General features: G+C 31.5%; 1 protein-coding gene across 2 annotated transcripts; it reads left to right on the top strand.

Annotated features, from left to right (window-relative positions):
- Positions 1-951: 951 nt before the first annotated feature.
- On the top strand, positions 952-12,242 carry LOC140061161 (acetyl-coenzyme A synthetase 2-like, mitochondrial). 2 transcript variants are annotated; one of them, XM_072107635.1, is made up of 15 exons: positions 952-1,378; positions 7,602-7,698; positions 7,836-7,982; positions 8,176-8,228; positions 8,918-9,096; positions 9,195-9,347; positions 9,536-9,683; positions 9,827-9,964; positions 10,049-10,141; positions 10,255-10,364; positions 10,477-10,603; positions 11,034-11,161; positions 11,324-11,387; positions 11,496-11,617; positions 11,794-12,242. In XM_072107635.1, exons 1-15 carry the CDS (start codon positions 1,021-1,023, stop codon positions 11,968-11,970), a joined length of 2,094 nt encoding a protein of 697 aa, XP_071963736.1. In that variant the 5' UTR covers positions 952-1,020; the 3' UTR covers positions 11,971-12,242. The 2 variants fall into 2 exon arrangements, with proteins under 2 accessions (XP_071963736.1, XP_071963737.1); XM_072107636.1 differs by lacking the exon at positions 952-1,378 and adding an exon at positions 2,726-4,133 and having other exon boundaries at positions 11,794-12,231.
- Positions 12,243-12,250: the final 8 nt, after the last annotated feature.

The raw sequence follows: 12,250 nt of genomic DNA on the forward strand, positions 1-12,250 counted from the left end.
ATGTTTTTTTGTTGTTGGTTGTCTCTTTTTAGCAGATTCTTCATCAGAAGACGCAGCAGGTTTGTCTGTAGGCCAGCTATTTGAGTTACACATTTTATCGAATTGGTCAATATCTGAATGGTTATTGATAGTAATATGAGACTCCAGTGAAGGACCTTGTATCATTCCATAAGTAGATTGATTATAGCTTTCTGTGGAGAAGGGTTCATGCGTATACGGTTGGTCCTGTCCTAATGTCGACAAATAATTAATATTGTAATTTTCGTTTTCCATGGTAAAGTTTAAGTAGAAGTTTCTTGTGTCACATTTTCTCCTATATTTCCAAATCTGTAAGGAAATATAACTACTGTTATTATAAAAAGGAACACTATATTTTCCATTGCCTAGTTTTGCAAACAAGTTTTGATTATCTCTATACGTGAGGATTTCACCGCCACTAGGATTGATTCCTGAAGATTCCTCTTTCGAAAAAAGGAAGAGACAGATGATCATTTACAGTCAACACAATCATTCCAAGCATTATGCTATTTTATTTTTAGTTGACATTGACTATAGTCTGTAACCCTTGCCACTGCCTATAGTGAGTTTTGATGTCCCATTCATTTTATCACTTAGTCTATTTAATTGTTTTCTAATACTATGTAATGTTTTATTATGAATATTAAGCTTGAATTTTAATGAAAATATTTAGGTGTTTACGTTCGTTAGATAGACACATAAAGAAGACACATTCAGATGAGGTGTGTACTCCTGACATCATACGGCGCTAACACAGTAGATGGACCCTATTATAAACATGTTTTATCTTTAACTTTGGTTATACTGTAATATTAGGCATAATAAAGATCTAGCCACTGATACCCACAGCGTTCTCATTCAGTAATTTGCCTTTTATTTGGATTTATATTTCGGATGGTGATTCTCCCTCCTGCTGCATGCCACAATCACTTTGACAGTACAGTCACCCTCACGCTTGACTGAGCTTGCACGTGACAAAAACAAATCAAAAGCAGCAACAAGATGGCTTCTGCGATCATAATGCGAGCAATGATTTATCAACGTTTTTTAAGCAACTGTTTACAAAATAATTACAGTAAACCACTCATATTTAAAAGATGCATTTCTATATCCTCAAATCGCCATCGAAAAAACATTTGCTCGACTGAGATTCCAGAATTAGATTCATTCGAAATGCTAGGCTATGACTTCAAGAGTCACCGGGATCTCTACGAGTTTTCCCTGAAGGAGCCCGACATTTTCTGGGGTACTATGGCTAAATCCAGGCTAAAGTGGGAAAAGGACTTTGATCAAGTTATGGACTGTGATATGAATAAAGGAAAGGCGACCTGGTTTCTTGGAGGACAATTAAATGTCTCAGGTATTTATTGAATTACATTTTAAAGTTTTTAAAAATGTAATTGTGTAATAATAATCTATTTTTTGTATGTATTGAATTATTTTTTTGTAGTTTTCAGTAATAATAAATACTTAACAGAATGACAAGAGGGAAAGGAATAATTCATATATGGTATATTTATTATTTTAACATCCCCTGTAGTATAACTAAATGAATTCTATATAAATGTCTAATGACTATTATTTATAATATGAACAATTCATTTCCTAAAGTCACAATTTATTCTAAAACTTATTGAATGAAAGTTATTATTCCAAAGTAGAGTATGCAAATGTTCCTAAATAAATGAAATGAACCGTTTCACCAAAATGACCGGTCCTACTAAACACCAAACGCAACCAAACGAAAACAAACAACACTGAGAATGTTGCAAATACCTACCAAACAAGATTAGATAATTGTTAATTATTATGAAAACCAAATTTTTATAGCAAAAATCTTCCAAATTTATGTTAAAAACGATGAATTTATCAACAAAAACTAACAAAACATTTGGTTCCGTTTGGTGTTTAGTAGGACTCAAAATGACACTAAATGGAATGAATAGACCACACCACCTAATCCTGTCAAGTAAGAATAAGTGTGTCCATTATTAATCAGTATTACTATTTTGTACTTACCTAGAATCCATTGGGTAAACACGGATTCAGCAGCTCAACAACGTCTGTGTTACATTTCATGGGAATGAAACAAAGTAAAAGTATTTAGTTCAGTTCAATTTTTATTGTTGTTTGGACTGTTCCAGGTTGATGGACTATTCCATTATTACAATTTACTTTCAGCTAACAGAATTATGTGTAAATTGTTTAAAAATCTGAAAGCTTTGTATGACTCATGAGTTTTGCAGATTAACTGTAAACTTTTATCATACTATCAATAGTGGAACAATCTAAAATATTATTTATTATATTCCTAACTTGTTGGCAAGGAAATTCTTGTATTTGTAAAAGATTGAGCATGATTGTGAATTGACGTTGTTTGCTATTGTTTGTTGAAAGGGGTGGGGTTAATTGTTGGTGCTTTAAACAAAAACCTGTCTGACGTCAATTGGTAGTAATGAAGGTCAACCAAAGACAGACGTGTGAAAGGAATATTTATTATCATACCTCCTACGGGATGGGTGTGGAGAGCTATCGCAAATATTTTTTTTTAATAATGGCTTAGAATTCAAATTTGAAGACGCCTATAGTTAATTTACATTTTTAAATATATTAAACATTTCAAATTTGAGTTATTATAAAATTAATCAAAAAATCATCTCTTTCTATTTTGAAATGTTTGCTCTTTTTAGTTTATTGTATGCATTATCATGCATATAACCTTATTGATTTTGTCAGAATCTTTATTTATTCTTTCCTTATCACAAATTTGCCCATGAATTATCTTGATATCAGTTTCATCTAGCTAAGTCAATTTTTCAGACTATATTCCTCATGGCCAGGAATCGATGTGGTTATGTTTTCACGGTGCGCAATCAATTTAACGAATCACGTTTGTAATCATATCTTCACAAGCATGAATCATAATTTAACCAAATTTGGTACTTATAAATTTCAGGTCATATTTCATATATGGCAATACTATTATGTGCGTAGCGCATACAGTAACGCATGCGTTACAATACATACGCACGCTTACAATTTTCAAAATTGTCAAAATTTATTTCGATGAAATTAGAGTACGTTTCAGGCAATTTTAAACATTTAAAAAATTTCCATGACTGCGCAGATTTTGGCACGAGCACTGCACGTTAAACGTTAATACGCACTCTTTTTGTCCGATTTCTGTTTTACAACCTTAATAATATCATCATATTTGATTCACTTTTCAACTCGAAATTGCGTTATACGAGCACGTCAAAAGTGACAAGTTGATATGCTTTATGGCTTTCATTGAGTGAGGACGTGTTTGAGAGATCTGAGAATGTCTCACCAATCTTCTTATTTTTGTTCTACCAAATATTTGTATACCCGTTCCATCGTTAAGGCAAGAACTGATTTGTATTCATAGACGTCTAGTTGTATGTATTTTCCGTTTATATTTTATCTTTAACTAATTTTGATATACGCTATTATACGTAGCCTATCTGACTACCATTGTTTTCGTAAGTACAGGATACGCATACCTAGCTTGCTACTCAATTTGCATACAGGCGGATTAGCCATGGCTAACAACTGATATGGCCAAGCTCCATGCTCTCATTACCAAATTGGACTTGGACATGAATAGTAGATTTGATAGTCTTTCGAAGCTAATTACTGATGTAAACTCTGAAGTTAAGTCTTTAAGAACAGATTTTATTGAGTTGGAACGCGCCGTGAAGTTTACCCAACAGGACGTGATCAAGATAAAGGATGATATCATACCTAAGCTAAAAGAAGAACTTAACAGCAAAATCAGTGAGTTAGAACGTGCTAGGCTTACAACGGAGCTGTACAGTAAAAAACTAAACCTTTTGTTTTTTAACATACCAATGGCAGCTGGTAAGGAAGATGCTGAACAGACCTTGCGAGGTATATTATCGCAGTCGAATATCGCACATTCTGATAATATACAATTTGTGAACGTACACAGACTTCCATCAAAGGCTAAACACTCAGCTGCTCATCCTATAATTGCAAAGTTTGTCAAGATGCCTGACCGGGACTTAGTACTTAACGCCGTCAACAACGCTAACATCACTGTAACTTCTCAAGTTAATAGATTAAATTACTAGGTCAGTTCAAATTTCTTCAAATCCAAATAACCGCCCCCAAATGCACCGGTTGTTTAACCAAAACCGGCTAAACGCTTTTTATAATAATGTATCTGAAACAGATTGGTCTTTTGTTTTAAACTATAATTTATGTCAGGATGCATGATGTATTTATCAAAAAATTCAGTGAGATTTACAATTTTCATTTTCCTATTGTAAAATCTCGATCTCTTTCTGGCCGTAGGCGACCTCGTATTTCTAAGAAGCCGTGGATATCTTCTGCTGTGATAAAATCTATAAATCGAAAACAAAAACTCCACAAAAAGTATATGAACAATCCCACAGATCTAAACAAACAAAAATACCATAATTATCGGAATGTACTTACTACCTTAATTAGAGTCTCCAAAAGACAATATTATTCCGAAAAACTTGAAAATTGTAAAAACAATTCTAAACAAACTTGGAACATTCTTAACACTATCTTAGGTCGTCATAAAACTCATACTCTTCCTGGAACATTCAAAATAAATAATTCTTCTATATCCCATCCATGTACAATTTCTGACCATTTTAATTCTTATTTTGTTAATATTGGATCTAATCTGGCCTCTAAAATGCAATCATCTAACAAGGATTTTATGTTTTTTCTTAATAATGTTATTTCACCAATAAATTCATTATATTTTACCCCCACAAATTCTAATGAAGTAATTGAACTATGTCAATCATTAAAATCTGGTACCAGTTGTGGTCATGATGACTTAAAACCTGATGCTATCAAAGCAGTAATTGCGCAAGTTGCCTCCCCCCTTGCTCATATTTTTAATTTGTCTTTAACATCCGGCACTGTACCTACACAATTGAAAATAGCTAAAGTTGTCCCAATTTTTAAAAAGGGTGATCAAAATCTGTCGTGTAATTACAGACCAATATCAGTTCTTCCCGTCTTTTCAAAACTATTTGAAAAAATTGTCCACACAAGACTATATCATTTTATTTCTCGTTTTAATTTATTACACAATTCATAATTTGGTTTTAGAGCAAAACATTCCTCATACATGGCGATACTTGAAGCCTATAATAAAATTGTGACCGAGTTAGACAAAAAATGCCATACTCTTGGAATTTTCCTCGACCTCTCGAAGGCTTTCGACACAATAGACCACGAAATACTTTTACTAAAACTAAAACATTACAGGGTTCGTGGGATCGCCTTCGAGTGGTTCAGGAATTATATTACAAACAGAACACAATTTGTTATTTACAATGGTCAGAAATCGTCAAATCGGAATATTGAATGCGGTGTGCCTCAAGGGTCGATTTTGGGTCCCTTGTTGTTCATTTTATATTTAAATGATATTATACATTCTAGCAACTTCTTTTCATTTATCATTTACGCTGATGATACACATTTATTAGCATCACACTGTAACATTACACATCTCATTCGCACAGTAAATTTTGAAATGACAAAGGTATCAACCTGGCTAAAAGCTAATATTCTGTTTCTCAACTTGGATAAAACCACATACATGCTATTTAAAAATAAACATTGTAACCGCACTTACCTTAATGTTGATAATATATATATATTGATAATATTCCTTTTTCCAAAGTTTCAACAACTAAATTTTTAGGTATATTAATAGATGACACATTAACATGGAAAAACATAACATGTATTGTCACCAATCCGACTAAAATTGACACTAACAACTGAAACCTTATTTATACTTTATCAAAATCTTGTTTTACCACATATTCAATTTTCCAATATTATATGGGCTGATTCTAATAACTGCCACCTGCTTTCAGTTCACATCAAACAGAAAAAATTATGCGTTTTTGTACAAACTCGCATTACCTTGCTCCTTCATTTCCTTTATTCCATAAATTAAACAGTCTTACAGTTTTTGATATCCACAAGCTTCAAATTGCAATTTTCATGTATAAATTCCACAATAACTTACTTCCTGACATCTTTTCTAATTATTTTAATTAAATCACATTGTTTTCATTCATATGAAACTAGATCATCTAATTTGTATAGACCTCACTTTTTTGTTACTGACTGTCTCGCTAGGTCTTCTATCAGAGGACAGGGTCCGAAAATATGGAATAAAATTGCCCAAGATATTCGCAATTGCAGTTCTTTATATTCCTTTAAAATTAAATTCAAAGAGTATCTTTTATCTACATATTTAGTTTAAGCACATAATTATTTTTTACCTATAAGAGAAATACCATTTGATATTATTGTTGATTTTTGCCTATGTTTGTTTGTTTTTTTCTCACTTTATTTATAAATATGTGTACATATGTGATACGTTTTTTGTTGTTGTTATATGCATGTATACTTTTATAGAACCTTTAATGTACATATGTGTATTCATATTTATTCAGTTTTTATATATATATATATTTTTTTTAACTTATTATATTTTTGTCTTATTTATTTGTTACTTTTTATATATATATTTTTTTCTTAGGTGACCATCTGTTACGAGCTATGCTCTTCTTGGTCTTCCTTTCGTTCACAATGCTTCTTATTTTATCACCTGTTTTATTTTTTGTGTTCGATAAATAAACTGAAACTGACAGGCTACGCACGTGTAAGTTAACAATATGGTGAAAATATGCTAAATTTTAAAATTAATATAGATAGATGCTCGGGAATCCCTATTTTGCATTTCATTTTCTTAAAGTGTATGTATCACTATCATGTATGATTTATTATGAAATTAAGTCATCATTACTTGCATATTAAATTTTTTTTTAAATTAATTTGACAAATTATGACATTTTCTTAGGCCGAAATAACAAACTTAACATTAAATTTCTTCCTTAAAATTCTATATATATAAATTATAATTTTATATTAAAGTTAAAAGTGTATAGTTTGACAGTGCATCATTTTTTTTAAAATTTTTAAAGATGTCATCATAGTAAAAAATTATAATTTATTGCGGTATGTAATATTCTATCTGCACCAAAATGGTTACTGCATAGTAAATACACGGAGGAATCTTTCTTCAACTTTTATTCAGGTGTATATCTGGCTCGGTGGTCTGTGACACCATCTATAGCACTCAAGGTACCGAGATCTCACTTTGGAAAACGAAACAAAAGACCATTTTTTTTAAATATCCATATTGTTTGTTAAATGTTTTTTCTTAGTGTTTAAATTAATTATATGCCTGATTTATAATGAAATCTAGAGAAACTTAAATGTCTTTATTATTATGTAACAAGGGTGGTTTATGACATATACGCGGAGGGATCTTTGATAGGGTTGTTTTTATTCAAGTGACTCGATGTGCAGTGATACCGGCTATTGTCTTTGCGCTATACCAAGACCCTATCTTTCGTATACAGTATTATAAATAATTAAAAAATAAAATCAATTATCTTTATCAATGCATATAACCTATAATTCGTCATAGTGACTAATTAAATCCAGTTACATTTTAAAACCTTTTATTCTAGTAAATTGTGTTGATCGGCATAAAAATGTAAATCCTGAAAAGACTGCTCTCATTTGGGAGAAGGATGAACCTGGAGATCAACAACTGGTTTCTTATAAGTATGCAGATTTTTATTTCAGTTATTTTGTTAATGTGAAAAAAATATCAAGCCTTTGACTTGAGTGATCAATTTTAAATTCAATTTTAAGTTCGTTAAAGTTAAATTTAACGAACATGCTTTTACATACTTTTCTAGAGAACTTTACAATATGACAAATCAGATGGGTAATATGCTGAAGAGGAATGATGTAAAGAAGGGAGACAGAGTAACCATTTACATGCCTGTATCACCACATGCAGTTGCTGCAATGTTGGCTTGTACTAGGATTGGGGCTATTCATAGGTAACCACTGCCAATTTACTGCTGATACTTACTCAAACTACTGTTATTAGTTAATGTAAAAATATAATGTAAAGATTGGAGTTTATATTAATTAAGATGACATTCATTTTACATATGATAAGATGTGATATGACCATGCAACTTGCACCATGCCAAAATGATATAAAAATTAATGTATTTTTCTTAATGTTAGTGTTGTATTTGCTGGCTTTAGTGCTGAAGCTCTAGGTAGTCGAATAAGAGATGGTAAGTATACATAAATATAAAACCCCATTCTCCTTATGATTTACTTTGTTTGTGAAAATTATTACACAACAGCAGTGTGTGTGAGTCATGGGTGTAACTTTTTAGTTTATTGTTGATTTAGGAAAACTCATCCATATTTTAGTGAATTTGTTGAACCCTGAAACATAATTGTTTGACTCAGTTGTGTTTTTTTAGACCCACTGTACTCTTGGTTCATAAAAATAATGTAACATGATAGCAAAATATTCAACAATGTGAAAGGTATTTCAAGTACTGTTTTATAAAAAGAGTTTATCATTTTTGATTGTTATAAATTTACCGATTTATAATTCTTGTACCAAAATTCCCTTTGACTGACATTTTGATCTGGCTACACTAAATTAAACACTTATTAGGTTTAATCAAACTAATATTTCTATCCTGAATTCTTTGTTATTTGCACCCTATGTGTTTTAAAAAATGAAGATTTTATTCAAGCGTATAATAAGTTAGTAGCACGAATTGTATAGTATAAGAAATCACCCACAGAGATCAGTGAAAATTCTTTCAGTAACACTAGCAAGTATTACAGTTATCTTTGATGTTTATATCTTGTTGATGATTGCTTTGACATAATAAATATAAACAAATTGTAGGCTCTTTAAACTTCACCTAACAACCCTAACCAAGCTTTAATTCACATTTCATAGCTGGAGCAGAAACAGTAATAACAACAGATCAAGGAGTAAGAGGTGGTAAAATTATTGAACTAAAACGAACAGTAGATGAGGCTGTTGATAAATGTCCAACTGTAAAAAGGGTTTTTGTAAGCAAAAGGACTGGCGCTGAAGATGTCCCTATGAGTAGCATTGATATTTCACTTGAAGAGGTCAGCAAAATTGATTAAACATTTATAAAGCAATGCAATGTCTGTACAGAACATTTTTAGTTAAAAGAGTTTTGATATAAAATATTTTAACTATACAGGCAATGTCTTCGGAGTCAACGGAATGTACGCCAGAGGTCATGTCAAGTGAAGATCTCTTGTTCATGTTATATACGTCGGGTTCAACAGGCGCCCCCAAGGGCCTGGCACATACTCAAGCTGGTTATTTACTTTACACATCTTTAACACATCAGGTAATTATCAAAATAAAGCAAGTTATTAATATCCATAGTTGAATAATGTATTCTATTATAGCTTTGTAATAAGTCTATTTTATTTCGTTTATTCAGATATATTTATTATTTATTATAAGAAGAAAATTTACCCAATCCCACAGACAATAAAATAATACGATCAGTTTGTAAATGTTTGTATTTACTAGACAATATTTGACTATCAACCTGGTGATGTATATGCTTGTGTTGCTGATATAGGTTGGATAACAGGACATAGCTATGTAGTATATGGACCTCTAGCCAATGGAGCTACAACAGTTCTATTTGAGAGTGTACCTACTTATCCAGATCCAGGTATGTGATATCAATAAATTAGATTTGAGAAACTTCGCAGTTAATGTGAACCACATATAAATAATCTTACTTATGATTAAGACTTTTACGAAAATGATGATCTCAACAAAAATTGAATTTTCTTTTTCATATTATTTTTTTAGGACGGTACTGGGAGATGGTTGAAAGATTAAAGCTTAATCAGATATATGTTGCTCCAACTGCTTTAAGGTTATTACTAAAATCAGGAAATGATTATGTCACAAAATATGATAGATCTACTTTAAGGACTTTAGGATGTGGTATGTATAAATCAGTGGAATGTTTAGTAACAGTATGTGACATGTCATGTTCAACAATTTTACTCTATTTTGTATTTGTTGTAGTTGGTGAACCATTGAATCATGAAGCTTGGGAATGGTATCATGATATTGTAGGTGAAGGAAGATGCTCATTAGTTGATACATGGTGGCAGACAGGTAACAACATTAAGCTGTATTTATGTTATCATTTGTTGCTGACATTACTTCAATTACCTTTACCATGATATTGACATTATTATATTGTTAAAAAGAATGCCCTTTCTTAATAGAAACTGGTGGTATTTGTATCGCACCAAGGCCCTCAGAACCGGGTGCCAAGATTTATACTGGACCCATGCGACCATTCTTTGGTATCGAGCCTGTTTTAGTGGATGAAAAGGTATACAGATCATCAAATTGTTCTTATCTCAACACTAATTTTATTCAAATGTACTAAATTGTCTTTATTTTATTTAAAAAATGATCTTATCTGCTGTATCTTGATGTTTCAGTCAAAAGAAATAAATGGCAATGCTGTTAGTGGGGCTCTTTGCATTCGTAGGCCTTGGCCTGGAATGGCTAGGACAATTTATGGAAATCATCAACGATTTCAAGAAGTTTACTTTTCACCATATCCAGGTAAGCAAGTACTTAGCTTGCTTCCCACTTTGACACAAAGTTTACTTTTCATCATATCCAGGTAAGCAAGTACTTAGCTTGCTTCCCACTTTGACACAAAGTTTACCTTTCACCATATTCAGGTAAGCAAGTACTTAGCTTGGGTTTTTCCCACTTTGACGCAATCCAACAACGTATGCGCAACACAACATGATCCATGACTTTGTGATTGGAAACTCTGTTTTCCTGTGTTCAAGAGGGAACCACGTTTTAAATTAAATAAAGAACCACGTATTTATTTAAGATCCGAAAGGATGAAATTAAATGTATATATTTTAGTAAAAATAATTGATAATGTAAATGTTTATGCTACAGACAGCTCAAGTCTATACTCTGTATATTGTGCTGTATTTTCATCATAATTCAATCTCCCAATTACTATATATTTCAGGTTATTATTTTTCTGGTGATGGTGCTACTCGCGATGAGAATGGTTTCTATCACATTACTGGTCGTGTAGATGATGTCATCAATATTAGTGGACACAGATTAGGAACAGCAGAGGTTGAAGATGCAATGGTAATTTTTTTAAATTATTTTTAATGTTTGAATTACATACATATATTTTCTTTCTTTTAAAGCAAACATTGTATGTAAACTATTTAGTCAACTAGAAGAGCAGCTTGTGCTCACAATGCTAAATTTGTGTCATTCAACAGTAACATATATTGTTGTTGATAGGATGAACATCCTGCTGTAGCTGAAACTGCTGTTGTAGGCTTTCCACATGAAATCAAAGGTGAAGGTATGTAAGATGCTACCCTTTAGCTTTAAAGTTATACATTATGTATATACAGTAGTTTATTGAGGAATCATGATACTAAGTAAATGATATAATTGTGTTTAATATTAGGAGTGTATGCTTATGTTATTTTGAGGGATGATGTAACTCAATCACACACTGAGATTGTTGCTGAATTAAAGGCAGGTGTAAAGAAACAAATCGCATCTTATGCAGTTCCTGATTATATTCAGGTTAGAAAGAATTTATACTACTATGAATATGTAAATGAAAGCTTCAAAAGAAGCCAATAGTAATACTGTATATTTACAGATATTGCCTGCTTAGAGGTTAGATATAAGATTTGACATCCCCGAGGGAATGATATTTTGTAAATCTTATATATTACCGATATAAATTTTTGTTTTAGATTACTCCAGGATTGCCAAAAACAAGGTCTGGAAAGATTATGCGTAGGATTTTACGCAAAGTCTGTGCTAACCAATCAGACGAGCTTGGTGATATTAGCACTTTGGCCGATCCTTCTGTTGTTGAGCTTATTGTAAAAAGTCATGAACAAGTTCTTAAAGAACAACAAAATAAATAATATCTTTTTATATAATAATACAATTCCAAATGTGACAGATTGCTGGATGTACTGTATACTTATTAAAACTATTACCAAATATATTATCCTTGCCGTGAAGTATATACAAAATAAACTGTATTGGAAGCAGCATAAATTTATGTATTATAATAGATATTTTTCCAGTTATTCTTTACTTAGTGTATTTAAAAAAAACAATTCAATTATGTCAAATATTAAATAATCAGAACGTAAAAAGATTTGGTGATTTTAAATCCAGATTATCAGTACTAAAAAGTAT

This window comes from Antedon mediterranea, chromosome 10 (genome assembly GCF_964355755.1).
Source record: "Antedon mediterranea chromosome 10, ecAntMedi1.1, whole genome shotgun sequence".
NCBI classification, from domain to species: domain Eukaryota; kingdom Metazoa; phylum Echinodermata; class Crinoidea; order Comatulida; family Antedonidae; genus Antedon; species Antedon mediterranea.

What these genes read in the sequence shown, in the direction of transcription:
- LOC140061161 (XM_072107635.1), top strand. Translation starts at nt 1,021, where the DNA reads ATGGCTTCTGCGATCATAATGCGAGCAATGATTTATCAACGTTTTTTA. An exon ending in CAACAACTGGTTTCTTATAA is followed by an intron (nt 7,699 to 7,835) that starts GTATGCAGATTT and finishes ATACTTTTCTAG; the next exon opens with AGAACTTTACAATATGACAA. An exon ending in ACATGAAATCAAAGGTGAAG is followed by an intron (nt 11,388 to 11,495) that starts GTATGTAAGATG and finishes GTTTAATATTAG; the next exon opens with GAGTGTATGCTTATGTTATT.